Source organism: Uranotaenia lowii, unplaced genomic scaffold (assembly GCF_029784155.1).
Source record: "Uranotaenia lowii strain MFRU-FL unplaced genomic scaffold, ASM2978415v1 HiC_scaffold_36, whole genome shotgun sequence".
NCBI classification, from domain to species: domain Eukaryota; kingdom Metazoa; phylum Arthropoda; class Insecta; order Diptera; family Culicidae; genus Uranotaenia; species Uranotaenia lowii.
In genome coordinates, this window is record NW_026598267.1 from 47085 (window position 1) to 61827 (window position 14743).

The following is a 14743-nucleotide window of genomic DNA, read 5'->3' on the forward strand; positions in this document are numbered from 1 at the left end:
TCAACCAGGCTACCGGATCTTTAAAGAATAAATGGGAAATACCCGGTCTGGTCCGGTTGCCCGGATATCGAGAAAACAAAACCCGTTTTTTCTGAGTTTTTTTCACAATTTTTGCAAAATACAAACCAAAAACTTCATTTAGTTCATGAAATGTATCATTTTTGGGACAAATTACTTCGAATATAAAATAAAATAGCTTTGCATACATTTTTGGAATAGTAAAATAAGATTTGAATGCCCGCCGTTGATGTGTCTTGGTAAAAAAAATCTGTTTTCATGTGTTCATTTTTTACCTTTTCTCTTGCCTTTTACAGGAAAATACCTGGATTTTGACCAGAATTGACCGGTTATGGCCCGGTATTTTGAGTTTAAAATTTAGAAATCCATTGCCCAGGAGATTGCAGTATTTTTGGGTGAAATTGATCGAATTTTCCCGGCCGGATACATTCAAAAATAAGCTTAGAAAGCTTAATGTAGGGTATGAAGAGAACTGTAGGTAAAGACTTTTTTGCGTTATTATTTTATACAATTTAAATTTTATGTAGAATGTTCGGAAAATAGCAAAAATATTTCACTTTTTTTTATAACACGCGAGTAATTGCCGGCTTGATCTGTATCATATCCAATATAACTGCAGGCTGCACAACTGTTACAGTAGCAATGTTATATTTCAAAGCACACTACATGGTCGTTTATCACTATAATTGTTGACTTTGGGACCGACTTGCGATCATTTTCACGATGGGACAAATTTACTTGAGGTTTTTTTCAATGTTCATCAGAACAAAGTACTCAAAAAATTTTTTTCTCCTAAAACTACCGATAATTTTAAGGTGATTCCACGGATAAACTCAAAAATGATAAAAATGCAAATGGGACGGACTTGCTATGAGCGGCAGAACAGGACAATTAACCTCCAAAAATTCCAGTGCAAAAATCGAGCAGCCGGCCGACGAACACGGTCGTTTTTTAGGTTAATGTTCCCAAAATGAAAAAGTGTTAGTGAAACGCCCTGAATTGCGACACGAATACTACTAGCGGCAAATAGGACTATAAGCAGAGCTGCATGTTATTTTCGTCAATTTAGTGGTGTCCTGAAAACCCTGATTTTTCCTCGAGGTGTCCTGATTTTTGTCAAAACCACCTGGCACCTCTGCTCGCAATGGCTGGTAATGGCTGCGTACTTTGAAAAGCAAAGCGCCTTTACTGTGAAAGTCGACTTTCGATCAAACCCACACAACAAAAATAATGCTTTAAAAACATAGGGTCACACATAAAAGTAAAAAATTGAATTAACGTGAAAAATCGCAATGCTTACCTTGATTCTGAAATACAATGACCGGTAATTTTTTTTTTATCGCTGATCCGTATTGAGCTGTTTCTCACGCACAATAGCTAAAGTTCATAAACAAGAACGGGAAAAATAACCTTCAAAAATTTCAGTAGAGCAAACGGATTGTAAACATGGTTATTTGGAAGTTATTTTTCAGGAATATTTGTAAAGTTGCTTGAATTATTCCACCATTACTTTAGGATGAAGGACTATTTTGTGTACACAATTGTATAAGAAAAACATCGATATAGATTTTTGAATACAACGAATGCGCCAACAAATCTTGATAACCACATAAACGTGTTAAATTCTCTATTCTACATCTTCTTTTAACAACTAAGATCTTCTTTTAACTTTTCTGATTTTAGTATAGTTTAATTGTATAAGGCGAATAGCTTTTTTATGAATGTGTAACCCCGATCTTCATTCGTTCCTTCATCCCGGGAGTGAAAAGTAAGTTGGCGATGGGCGCGCTCACAATCCCGGTATACGATTTCTCGTATGATATAAAGAGAAGGCGATACCCTTCACTTCAATTTCAATCCGATTAGCTGTCATTCTATGGAAATCTGTGTAAGAGTAAAGAGCAAGTCAAGGTTTTTTCCCCTCAAAATTTCGCCGTGAGTAAAAAGGCCAATAGGTATTTCGGGAAGTTTTTGAATCTCACTCGAGTAAAATGGCTCGTGACTTGTCTTAGGGCCCATTCTTTCTTCAGAAAGCATTTTTCATTCAATATAAAAATTAAAAAAAAATTTAAAGCAAATATTTATTGAATATAAAGAGCACTCATATGAAAAATAGAAAAAAAAATGTCAAAAGCAGCCTCCATGATAAAAAATATGTTACTTCTTGTGCCCATTGCGCCTGACATTATTGAGTTCTAGAAAACACTTTTTTTTGTAGGGAAATCTTAAAATGTGTAACTTGAGATGTTTGCTAGTGATCGAAAAAGCGTATTTAGTCATTTGTGTGTTGAATGATAAAATATTTCTTACATTTCATTCTCATATTCTCTGTAGACTGCTATTCAACCTATAGTAAGCGCGATGGTTTTTTTTATCCCGACGCTTCCACCGTTAATCCCTGAAAAACCATAATTTGCTTGATTGTCTGCTTTAAGCAACATACGATTGGCTTTCATGCAATCGTTGCATGCATTGGCCAGATGACGGCTTATCATTTTGTTGCTTATAAATTCGCATTTTTTTAGTTTCACACATTTTAAATTATCACGTTATTTATCCAGTTGAGAGTGTTTAGGAAGCTCGAAATCATATGCTCACTCAACCTCGGCGATAATCTTTTTCTGTTTTCGATGCAAAAAATGCACTCATTATTCGTGTTGCCTCAACTGATAAAGAAGCTTATCGGCTAAAAGGCCACTTTGTTTTTTGCAAAAATGCAGTTATCTGCCCCAGTTTGGTATGGGAATGTCAATTTATAGATAAGAGGCAAAACACGATTTCCAATCATTTAATCCCGCTTAACAAAATAAATGCTTGGAATGCTTGAAAGAATGCTTGGATTCCAAGCATTCTTCAAGCATTCCTCCCATTGAATTCAAGCATTAAATGGCCCAACCGATTCTACTTGAAACGTATTCCCGGTTCAGAATGACAGCTGTCGATGACATCTGGCATGGTTTAATTGTATTTGTGAGACTGATACGCGCCTATGTGTTAGTGAATACAAAAACGTGTGAATGTATTTGTGCCTTTTAATTGGAAATGTATAAGATGAAATTTCCCAACTCAAACTATGAACAAAAAATTTCTTTCATTTAAATATCAAATTTATTTCTTAAACATTTAAATCTTCCTAACACAATAAAGGGTTTTCACAAAGATGGTTTTGTTTCAAATTTTTCCTAATTTTTAAAATTGAAGTTGGGCCACGATCTACACGCAACTGCATCTCGAAATCTTCTGGAACCAATCCGCCTGTTACTTGGTCGTAAATGCGAATGCGGTGGCTCTGCTCGTCAACATTAACACGATTCACAAGAGAATTTTCACTGGAGCCTTTTATAAAATAAGCTGCTTGTTTGTCCACCTGCAGGAAGAGAAAAAAAAATAGATTCCAAAGAAGGATTTTAGTTTTTTTAATTATACCAATTTAAGCCCTCCGGTAAACTGCTGGTCTTTTGCCGTTTCGAGTCACTGTTGTTCTGTCTCCACTTAGCTCCCTGACCCTGGTACCTGGTAGTTTGTATAGAAATTCTGCCTTGACACAACATATGCAGCTCCGGAAAATTCTTCAATTTCATGCTTTGTGGGAGCTAAGATTGGTTCGAAGATTTCAAGCCACTCTCCTGTACGTTCTTGTCTAATTGTAAAATCTGATGTTTTCCCCTATAAAATAAAAGGCAATATTATTCGATTGGACAGCACTGTAGGATACAGATGAGTAATTACACATTTAGAACAAAAAAGAATATTTAAAAAGTTATGATACATGAGCCATATAACTTAAATATAAATTAATCTGATACTTTTCATTTCACCGTGTATTCATCGATAAACGCGGTAACGCAGGACGAGAACGATTAGAGAGAGAGAAACAGGGATAGAAATTGAAAAACGGTATACAAAAACGAGCGCTGGAAAGTTCAGTTTACTAACGAATTTTCAAGGCTACAGATGTGATTGGTGTTCGTTTCGTGATAAATCCGAAGAATCCGACATTGGCTCAAACTCACCATTCTGGAGATTTAGTTCTGGAGGGTGGAGGTACTGATACAAAATGGCGATTTACTGGCCGATTGCACTGGTGATGTTGCTGTGTCTGCTGTACTTTTTCAACTAACTGGTGGTTGGGGCTTGATTCCTTCGGTTCCTAACACCACCAAGAAAAAAATCGTTAAAAATTCAAATCTGTATTCTATGGAAGGATTTTCAAGTAGTGTGTGTAGCATAATTAGAATTTCTTGGGTAGTATGCTCATGATTGAATGTGTATGGGTGTAATCGGTGCAATCAGCTGTCTGGACTGATGCACGTTAAAAGTAAAAACAGAAATTTATGGCATCAAACGCAGCCCTACGCGCGGAATTGGTTGCTCAAGGTTTTAAAAGGGCCTGCGGGATGCTATATGTTATTTGAAGAAAACGTGACAACTGATTAAACTGCACGCGCCATTCTCAAAATAGATCAAGCGCCACGTGCGTTTTGGCTGCGCACTTATTTTATAGTTTTGAAAATCGGTTCTAAAAGCTCTCGAACCGGTTCAGTCTGTTTTAAACGTCATGAACGAGACTGTCACGCCACCTGATCGAAACTTCAAAAATTTGCACTTCCATCATTTTGTATAGTACATCGAGTGGAATCGAAATCATCAGAGTGAATTTCGTGGTTAATAAGTGATTTCTGTTGAAAAGGAAGCCATTAGAATAAATCAAGATGGTTCAAGGATTGCAGGGAATGTCTATGGCCAGCCTGAAGAAAAATCCAGCGGTAAGTACTTGTTTTTCTTGAGAAATGAGCTGCGCAAAACAAAGGTTACGTCACACTCATTCAAAGGTTTTACTAAAAATCCGGAATTTTTCGATTCCAGCTGATTCCGCTTTATGCTTGTATCGCCGTTGGTTCTTTTGCTGCCGTTTTCTACACCCTTCGGCTGGCTATCTCTAGCCCCGAAGTCACCTGGAACCGCACCAGCAATCCGGAACCCTGGGAAGCTTACAGGAACAAGCAGCACAAGGTGAGAGAAGAGAGTTGAGCGTTTTTGTTATATAAAAAGGTTAGCAAAAGGTTGTTTACTGGTTGGACGGAAGCTAAAATTGGATCTCGAACCAAAAGCTCAAGAAACGCCCAATGCTGACCGCAGGATTTGAAGAGATGTTGATGAATCAAATAGCTCCTTAGTAATATAAAGGGGAACAGCGATTACGATTTTTCATAAATTGTAATGAAATTGGGTTTTAAATATCTTGTTAGGCTTGTCGATAATGAGATAAATTTTTATCTCACTATAGAAAAATATATTATACCTTCTTGCAGAGAATCATTTCATATGATTTCAAAGGATGCATAAACAATTATTTCATTTTTTTTTCAGTTCATGTCCCCAGTCCGGGACTACTCCAAAATTGAGAGCCCAGCCCCGAAATACCAGGAATAAATCTCTTTTGGAAGAGGTAGTTGCCGAACAGCAGGTAAACTCAAGTAGCACTATTTAACAACTAAAAAGTTTGAACAACAAAAAAGTGTAAAAGCAAAATCGTTACCAGCACTCTCCAGAATTGTTAAAAATGACATTTTGGTAGGCTGTTGGTCGGGAGACAATGAAGAGCGGAATAAATCAGTGATAACGCGGATTACATAGTTTCGACTAGTTTTTATTCTATCACAAGCCAAATATTTTCTCCAATTAGGATGTTCACTTCTTTTTCGGTTCAATAACTTTTCCATTTGCTATTATTGGTGCTGGATGTGGCTGAGAATAATCGTACTTGTTCGGTATCAGCTGAAATAGAAAAATAATAATGAAAATATGACTAAAATTGTAATGTTCACATAAATTGTTCCTACACGATAGGCTTTATTCCGGTAAGCTTGCCAGGGCTCAGGGTTATTCTTGTGATCTAGACAGACATCGGGATTTTTGAACAGGCAACGCATGGACATCGAGCTAACCCAAATTAGATCGCCAATACATAGCGCATAGAGTGGCCAAGTCTGCATCACAGATGTTGGATATCAGTTTATCGTTAAAAGTTTCTAAGTAATCAGTTCCTTACCAACGGTTCCTTGAAGGCATTAAGACCCCAGCCTCGCATTTTGTCTTTGGGTTATTCTCTGGCCAAACAATTAAAAAACATGTACTTGAAGGTTTGAAACCGGATTTGGTAATGACGGAAAACTTATTAATTTTCAATGCATAGATTGCTACGATAAAAAAAGATCGGCTGCCTTTATGATCATGAAAGTGATGATGTGTATTTTAAAAAACGTGAGTAATTTTCTGTAATCTCGCACTTATCATATAAATAGGTTTGTGTAACATGACATATTGAGCTACATTAAATAGGTTTGGTTATTTTAATGAGTGCAAAAAATTTTAAAATAGAAGCACTTGCCATAATTACCCGGGAAGAAGTTAAACACGATTTCATCACTTCAACTTTCAAAACTGCTTGAGTTTAAGTGCTGTAAGTTTCCCTAAGTCTGTTTTACTTTCATCTATACACAAATTGGGATTCGTTCCTGATTGAAATTGAAATTGAAATCAATTTTAAGGGTGTCAGTCGTATTCTTCGGCTAATGGGGAATACAGATATGGTATAATTGAAAGGATATCACCGGCCGATTTGAAAATGGCTTGATAGCGAGCTTCGAAGTTGTCCATTCGCGATGAACGAACTTTCAGATCAGTACCATCTACATGTTCGTCCGAGCAACAAACCGCTTGTTTTGATGAAATAGAACTTTTTTCGCCATTCTTCTTTGATATGATCTTTCTCAACTCAACCGTACTCTCGCGGGCGGATTCTCTCCGGTGGTGAAAAAAGCTGTTATTGTTGTTTTGGTCTCCGGCAACCGCAAGATAGCGCTCCCGTTTCTTCATTCATGTCAGTCTCCAGTCAACTCTCAATCGCGTTGAATGTGTCGAACGAACAACGGTGATCCGTGTATTGACTATGTGGAAGAGGACCTTTAAAAGGCGAACGGTGTAGGTAGGGATTGTCCTGAAGGAGCTGTGTTTTCTTCTTCGGACGGATGCAAACAGCTGGGAAGGGTTGTTGTAACGGTGACTTGTGTAATTTCGAAGTACACATGTGTGCCTCCTGGTGTGCATGCGTGTGCCTTATATGGTGAATTTTTCGAACGAAAGTCCTACAATCCTTGGCTGGTTACTGTTTAAATGGTTTAAATGTATCCTCTCGCCTAACTGTGTTTGGTGTGTGCAAGGAACGGATCGGATGGTGTGTGTGCAGGCTGGTGCTCCCTCCCCCAATCAACAAATTCGGTCGGGTCGCTACTCTCTGACGGCGCTGACTCAACATTGAGCATAATACACTGAACCAGCAGAGGTTTTTCGCCAGCATAGCAAAACCAGCAGCATATCCCTTTTTGGCAGTCCGTGTTTGTCGAGAGCGCCATCTGGAGGCCGAAAATAATGGGTGCGTGAATTATGCTACAGCTCGTCTTGCAGTATGAAAAAGTGAAAATTTGTTAGCAAAATTTTAAGCAAAAACGCCCGTGGAAATTATTCATTTATACTTATTTGTGCGGTGTGGTTATCTGGCGTAAAGATGTGATAGAAATAAGAATGTTTCAAGCTGTTGGCATAGGGGGAAATCCAGGTTCGAAAAAGGCATGATTAGGTTGAAAGGAAAAATCAATTTTTGTCCCACTAAAGATCCCACAGACTGTGGGATCAGGCTGGTGTAGCAGAATATGCGGATGAAAATTGATGGTGAAATTTGGTGATGCGTTTGGCCCATTCAAGGATCGTTTATTGTCCTTCCGAAATGCATATGGAGAAAATGTATATTTTGTAATGAAATTGTCCGCACGGAAGAAAAAGGTGTGGTGCGCGGTCCTCCCTAAGTGGTGTGTTGATAGTCGGGAAAAGTCAGTGAAAATTTTCTATCCCTGAAAAGACGAAGCAAACGGCGGAGGAATAGGAGGATCGCCTTCAGTGGGGGGAAAAAGGATACCAGGATTTTGGAGCGTCGAGTTGCTGTTCCGTGAGGGAAACAAGCAGCTCTCATATTCTCTCTTGCTCGTCAAGTCGTTGTCGGCGCCAGACAGGGCCCCTACTCTGGGATCCTGTGAACTGTCATATTCTAATATTTGTCATCAGAGAGGGAGCAGGACTCTCGTCGGTTTCATCTACAAGGAATCGGCAGGCAGGCAGGCAGGCAGACCACCAAGTCCTGTTTTGGACTAGGAGTAGGAACAACAAATAATCGTCAACAGAGAAGCATAGCCTTCCCAATCACGAAAATGTCGCTTCCAGTGTTTTTAGAAGGTATGTTCCATTTAAAAAATTTTTTTTTAAATACTTCATGATTTATTAAACAGCTAATCAACAACTCAATTCTTTTTTCAATTTTGAGGAGATAGAAAGTCCAAAATTCAAATCTTTCCTTAAATTTGAATCTATATTATCAAGGTTAGGCAGTATGTATAACTTTTCAGAGATAGAACCCTGAAAGAGTCTAAAACAATTTTTTTTCTGAATCTGCCTAAGTAACCAAAAGCCAAAAGTTGAACATAAGAAGGTTTTATATTCAAATGTTTTGTTTGTTTGTTGTTGAATTATAGAGACATTAAACTAAAAGTTTGTTTTCAAATGATTATTTTCCCTACAGGAAGCTAAATTTTGCTTATCCATTGAGAAGACAATGCGTCTGTCATAAATAATTTAAAAAATAAATGTCAAATTTTAAAAATAGTTTATGACCTACGTAACGTCGTAACCGCTAACTAGCTAAATTAATTGTCGTATCAAAGCATAACCATCCAAAGATCCAACTTCCTTATCAGTTCGCCAAAAATGGTCTCCAATCATTTGAGGCTATAAATATCAAACCTGTGATTCGCTCTACTTCCAGCGGACGCAGCAGAGATAGAGCATTAATTAAATTAAAATCTCACCTTCAGCCTCCCGCAGTTTTTCGAACTACATGCTATTTCAGTTTTCTTCGCAAGCTATTACCGAAAATAGTCAAAGAAAAGTCTAGCATAGGGTTACCATATCCTTCAACGCCAAAAAGAGTACGTTGAAATAATATTTCAAAATGTTCAGAAGAAACGGGAGAAACCAAGAAATTTAAGTCCATTCAATTAGTGACAATTAGTTGCTAGTTATGTGACTTACCTGGCAATAATGATTTTTCAAAAAATACTAACATTTTCTTGCAGATTTTTAGTGATAAGTCAAAGGTTGGTTGGATTATTCGAAGAGATAGAGATCAGAACATCGCAAACATGAGAAAATGTTGCATTTAAACAGGAGTTCAAATTGCTGTTGTGCTCTTTGCCAACTGTTTGAGCTCTAATTGCATATTCAAAGGCGCTCATGGCCTGCACAGTTTATTTCGACGCCTGGGAGAAGCTTTCTTAAAAACAGTTTTAAAACTATCGAAGTTGTTGTATTTTACATATTGAAAAGTACTGCTGATGAAATAGCAAACTTGTTTTTAAACGAAAATTTTAGATTTTAATCGATTTGTGATGTTTTCTTGGAAAACTCAATAAAGTAGGGAAACCTGATGTACCGTGCAAGTGTTGCATTTCTATCGGACTTCTTGTACATATAATGCACAAACTCAAGAACTGGAAGAAATAAGTTCGTTTCTCTGATAAAATGTCTTTGAACGAAAAAAAAAGAGTACATTCGGCAAGATTTCACAAAAAGAAGAATACGCTCATTTTTCGATCGAAAAAGAGTACATGTACTCTTAAAAGAGTACGTATGGTAACCCTAGTCTAGCAGCGACTAACACTTTTTGTTCCGCTGAAAGTGAAAAAAAAAAACAAAACACCGACGTTAAAAAAAGCACCTGAGCGTCAATTGGAAGATAGCTATAGGTGCTTACTTCCAAAAAAGTTTATCAAAATAAAACCCGCCAAAAGATGCGAAGGCCATTCAAGATTGCGTGTCTATACATTATTGGGTCTTCTCTCATTCTCGCTCGAGGGGGTGCAAAAGCGAAAAGCCCACAAGACCCACGACCCATGGGGCATGGTCTCGGTGGACAATGAAAAAGAAAGTTTTTTTTTCGGTTGCTGTTTCATTCGGAGGAACCTCGGCAGATCTTTTCCGGGGGCGCGAGCACACACCTCGTTAGACAAAGTGTCGCTGCGTGAAAAAAGTATGAGGTTCAGCTTTATGTTTTCTTTTTGACACCTGGTCATCATTTCATCCCTTAAGGGTACCTTCTTATACGATACGGAAGCCTCACCAGCGTGAACTGGTCTCTGGAGTAGTCTTTTAAATGTTTTATTTGGGATTTTATGAAAACCATCAACTTACTTGTTTCCTCTTTATTATGTGTTTGAAACTCAATGGTGGTAAACGATGTTCCGGAAACATTTTTTTTTCAGTAGTCACAAGGATGTATAACACATCAGATCTTCTTTAAGTAGAGGTCTTTTTGATTTTCAAAATGTCACCAATATTTAGAAGGACATCAGATGAATTCTCGCTTCTAGGACGTTTATCGCCAAAGAAATTGGGTTCCAGTGAAATCTGGAACAAAAAATGTCAAAACAGGTGCCAAGCTATTTGAAATTGCTTATTTTATATTGAATCAAATGAATGTCGAAGGATATATGAAAAAACTTTGGAATAAACGATAATCAAAGTAGAAAACTATGAAACTAATATACACGGATACGGCTAAGATCTTTTATTGAAACCATAAGTTTTTGATGATTTTGTAGCTTTCCCAACATTACTTTTGGATTTTTTATAAATTATCCAACATCAGTTGAAAAATTTGATAAGTCTGTAAGTGTATAAAATTTGAAAAATAAGTATTCGGCCTATTCGTCCTAATTTTACGGCCTTACCGAGGAAAGTTTTATGTTTTTCTAGTAAGAACATGTAAAGACTTCGATCATTAAACAAAGGTTAGAAGAATTGAAAAATATTCACTCTAGTATGCGTTGTGAGCCTACTTGGTTAAATGATTCTACAGAATCAAAGCAATCAAAAGATTCCATCTGATTCAATCACGTTACCGTGCTTCTTGTAATGTCATCAACAGTTGAAGAACTGCTGAAAAAAGTGCACTTTTAATCCCATCTCGTGCTTTTTAACGCGCTGCTTTACCTCAAATAAGCCACACGTGATCAAACTAATTACAGGGTGACAGTACATCTGTACTGTATTTATAACAATTCAATGCTATCCGTACATAATCTACAACATAGCTTAACATAACACAACCCTCGTGAGTTTCAGCCGGTTAGCACATTGCTTCAGCGACATAAATTATTCATTACGTACCTATTGCTTTATGCACTGCTGCAAGGGACACAGGCAAAGCCGCTGACACTTTCTGGAATAAAGCAACATTTCGCGACTCTTAAGCACTACTCGTAACAGAAGCAACTAGGTAGATAAATAGTAAATAGTGCTAATTCGAATTTCAATCGACGGCTGTTTTTTTTTCTATCGGGTGTTTCAGATCGTCACCCGCGGGGTTCATACTTAACTTTCAAGCATCTGATGAATGAATAAAACCCATTCATCAACTAAACTGTGGAGTCTGCAGTCCGGAGGATTTAGCAAAAAAAAAAACATATATTACGCCAACAATCTAATGGGATAAAACATCTCAGAAGATAAAAACACTCAATATCGGTGAGAACACAAGTTCAAAGCAGCGACATTTCGAAGGTAATTAATTCCGATCGGTTGAGAACTTCATTGCATAAACAGCAATTGGCACTTGAAGTAAAGAGCTTCATTCGTTATGTATCTACGTTGTTTTGGAGTGCTGAATAATCGCTGAGCTCTGTAAGCCGGTAGCTACACCCTCACAAAAGATAACAAATGATATCTGTATTGCTTTTGCTGTCCTTATTGATTCAGTAATAAATTTACAGTGAGGTGTATTTACAGTCACAGTACTGTGTCTCGAGTTTTTTTTTACTCCAATTAGGTATTCGACTTTTCCAAATGTTTAAAACCTGTTGAAAATTTAGTTAACAAATTTTTTGAACATTTCTTTGATTGGGATATACATTATCAATTTGATTTAAACTAGATGACAATTCTGTGAAAGATCAAAAACGAACGTTGGTTGTGATTTGTGAATGGGTCCTGAATATTGCCCTGACTTAAATTAGGTATACGGTCGACAATCAAATCATTGCTGTTGAGATTTGTTGTTTGCATTCATCCCTTCGCTCAAACTGGTGTCCGCAGGTGATTAGAACTATTGATGGTACGAATTATTCTTCGATTTCGAATGTGTAGAGCCTCGAGAAGCAATGTTTTATTCTTAGAACTTGTTCGTACAAAACTCAGTAACTCAGTAATATTTTTTTTAACAAATTGGGGAATGGTTACAAATTTAATATTCCGAAACGAAAAATAAAGTCTAAAACAAAGTGACAGTTTCAAAAATTAAATTTGAAAAAAATCCCACCTTTGGTAAATCTGAAATTTAGTCAAATAAAATTTCATTTCAATCGGTCGAACGATTTATTCAAAATTGTTTCTTAGTTTGAATTCAAGCTTCCATTCTAGTGATTGTCAATTGCCGGACCTTTCGTTTAACTTTTTCCATTAATTTCTCGAAAAACTCTTCTTTTCATTGTTGGATGGGTTCAAGTTTCTAGACACACGTTGGACGTTGTTCGTGGCATACCATTCCATGGTCTTTTTTTTCGCAATGACGCAATCCAGTCAAACAGAACGGAAAAGCTTATTATTATTAATGATCAGGAAATTCTCTTCCCAATTTAAGAAACAGATATAGTTATTGTTGTTACCCAATTTAGTCTACTTGGTATTCTTAAATCATTTTGAATACATTAAATTGTAAAGCGTTGTAAATTTAAAGCTTAAAACTTTAAAGCTTTAAAATGCATTTCAATTGTCTTAAATGATCAATTATAATGTCTTAAGTAGTGGAAACGCTTTGTATCAATCAATTCTGATCAATAAATGTATTCATCAAAGTTTACTTGACACAAACGGATGTTTCTCTAAAGATATTTTAAGATTTATTCATGCAGAAAAAACATGTGTTCAGGCAATTACAATGAATTATTTAGTTTTCATGAAAATTGAACTGTCGTTATCTTCTATGTCAATTTAAAAAAAAGAATTCAAAGAGAACTGCATTAAAAAATATCTTCTGCAAATTTCTTATTGTAATATTTGAACCCACCTTGAATTAACTAAAAAATGAACGTTTTTGAAAAATATTTTGAAATTTGCACAACTTAGCCTTTTAAAGTGTGTTTCTCGACATTTGCTTTACGGTCAGATAATCCTTCCTTTTTCAAATTAAAAAAAAAATAAACCCATTTTCATGTTACAAAGTTAGAAGAATTTCATCTTCATGAAAAAAATTACATTTGGACAACACTAAAGGCTGCCAAACCGGGATTGCGCATTAGACTGAGTCGATTTGGGGTCATTTTGGAATTTCTCAAACCCTGGGGTCTAAAAAGCTTCGTCTTGGTAAAAAACGCATCCATGATTTTTTGCAAAATTTTTAAGTAACGTTTACATGAGAAAATTTGAGCTTTTAGGTTTGTATGGGAAAATTGAATATTTTGTACTGAAAAATCAACATCATTTTTGTTTCTGTCTGTGGAACAGAGCCAGCTGAAGGGTTTTGTGCTAATTTACAAATTTTCCGCTGAACAACTTTGTCGAAGACAGTAACTTCGTATCTTAATAGGAAAAAAAAGTTATTAGCTGTTTAACAGGGTTATGTCTTTCCGCATTGTTTATAAATAAATTCAATTGGCCGTACGTAGTACCTTTTTCCAGCACCGCCTCCCACACAAGTACACCTGGAGATCAGCGTACCAAACTCAATCACAGATCGACCACGTTTTGATCGACAGCCGGCACTTCTCGGACATCATCGACGTCAGATCCTGTCGGGGCGCCAACATCGAGTCGGACCATTATCTGGTGATGGTGAAGATGCGCCCAAAACTCTCCGTAGTGAACAACACGCGAAACCGGCGCCCGCCTCGGTTAAATATCGCGCGACTAAAGCAACCTGAGGTCGCGGCAGACTACGCGCAATCGGTCGAAGCAGCGCTGCCGGCAGAGGGCGAGCTTGACGAAGCCCCTCTCGAGGACTGTTGGGATACTATCAAAACAGCCATCAACAGTCATCGGTTATGTGGAGCGAACTCGACGGAACGACTGGTTCGACGAGGAGTGTAGGAGGGTGATGGACGAAGAGAATGCCGCGCGGGCGGCAGTGGTGCGATCACCGACAGCGGAAGAGGCAGCGAGTCCGAATTTTCCAGGAGAAAAAGCGCCGCCTGGAGGAGGAGGAGCTCGAGGAGCTGGAGCAGCTGCATCGTTCCCAAGAAACACGAAAGTTCTATCAGAAAATCAACACATCCCGCAAAGGCTTCGTGCCGCAAGCCGAAATGTGCCGGGATAAGGAGGGGGGTATACTGACGGACAATCGTGAGGTGATCAAAAGGTGGAAGCAGCACTTCGATGAACACCTGAACGGCGCACATGCAGGAGATCAAGACGGTGGGGGAAGGTACATCGCCGGCGTAGCCAACGACGAAGAGGAGCCACTCCCAACGATGAGTGAAGTTAAGGAAGCCATTCGCCAGCTGAATAGAAACAAGTCGGCTGGGAAGGATGGCATCGCAGCTGAACTCATCAAAATGGGCCCGGACAAGTTGGCCGATTGTCTACACCGGTTGATAGTGCGGATCTGGGACATAGAACAGCTACC

General features: G+C 37.8%; 3 protein-coding genes across 3 annotated transcripts in view; 2 read left to right on the forward strand and 1 right to left on the reverse strand.

Annotated features, from left to right (window-relative positions):
- The first annotated feature begins 4613 nt into the window (after positions 1 to 4613).
- Positions 4614 to 5650, forward strand: LOC129760006 (cytochrome c oxidase subunit NDUFA4-like). The gene is made up of 3 exons (XM_055757586.1): positions 4614 to 4784; positions 4885 to 5031; positions 5389 to 5650. Exons 1-3 carry the CDS (start codon positions 4731 to 4733, stop codon positions 5449 to 5451), a joined length of 264 nt encoding a protein of 87 aa, XP_055613561.1. The 5' UTR covers positions 4614 to 4730; the 3' UTR covers positions 5452 to 5650.
- A 2-nt stretch (positions 5651 to 5652) lies between these two features.
- LOC129760005 (cytochrome c oxidase subunit NDUFA4-like) lies at positions 5653 to 6226 on the reverse strand. The gene is made up of 3 exons (XM_055757585.1): positions 6071 to 6226; positions 5862 to 6008; positions 5653 to 5796 (listed from the first exon to the last, which is right to left on the reverse strand). The coding sequence occupies exons 1-3, from the start codon at positions 6107 to 6109 to the stop codon at positions 5710 to 5712; spliced, it is 273 nt and encodes a 90-aa protein (XP_055613560.1). The 5' UTR covers positions 6110 to 6226; the 3' UTR covers positions 5653 to 5709.
- A 691-nt stretch (positions 6227 to 6917) lies between these two features.
- Positions 6918 to 14743, forward strand: part of LOC129759993 (myosin-I heavy chain) — a 68767-nt gene continuing 60941 nt past the window's right edge. Inside the window, exon 1 of the mRNA XM_055757571.1 lies at positions 6918 to 8307. Within this exon, the coding sequence (XP_055613546.1) occupies positions 8283 to 8307 (25 nt within the window). The 5' untranslated portion in view covers positions 6918 to 8282. The remainder of the gene's footprint in view (positions 8308 to 14743) is intronic.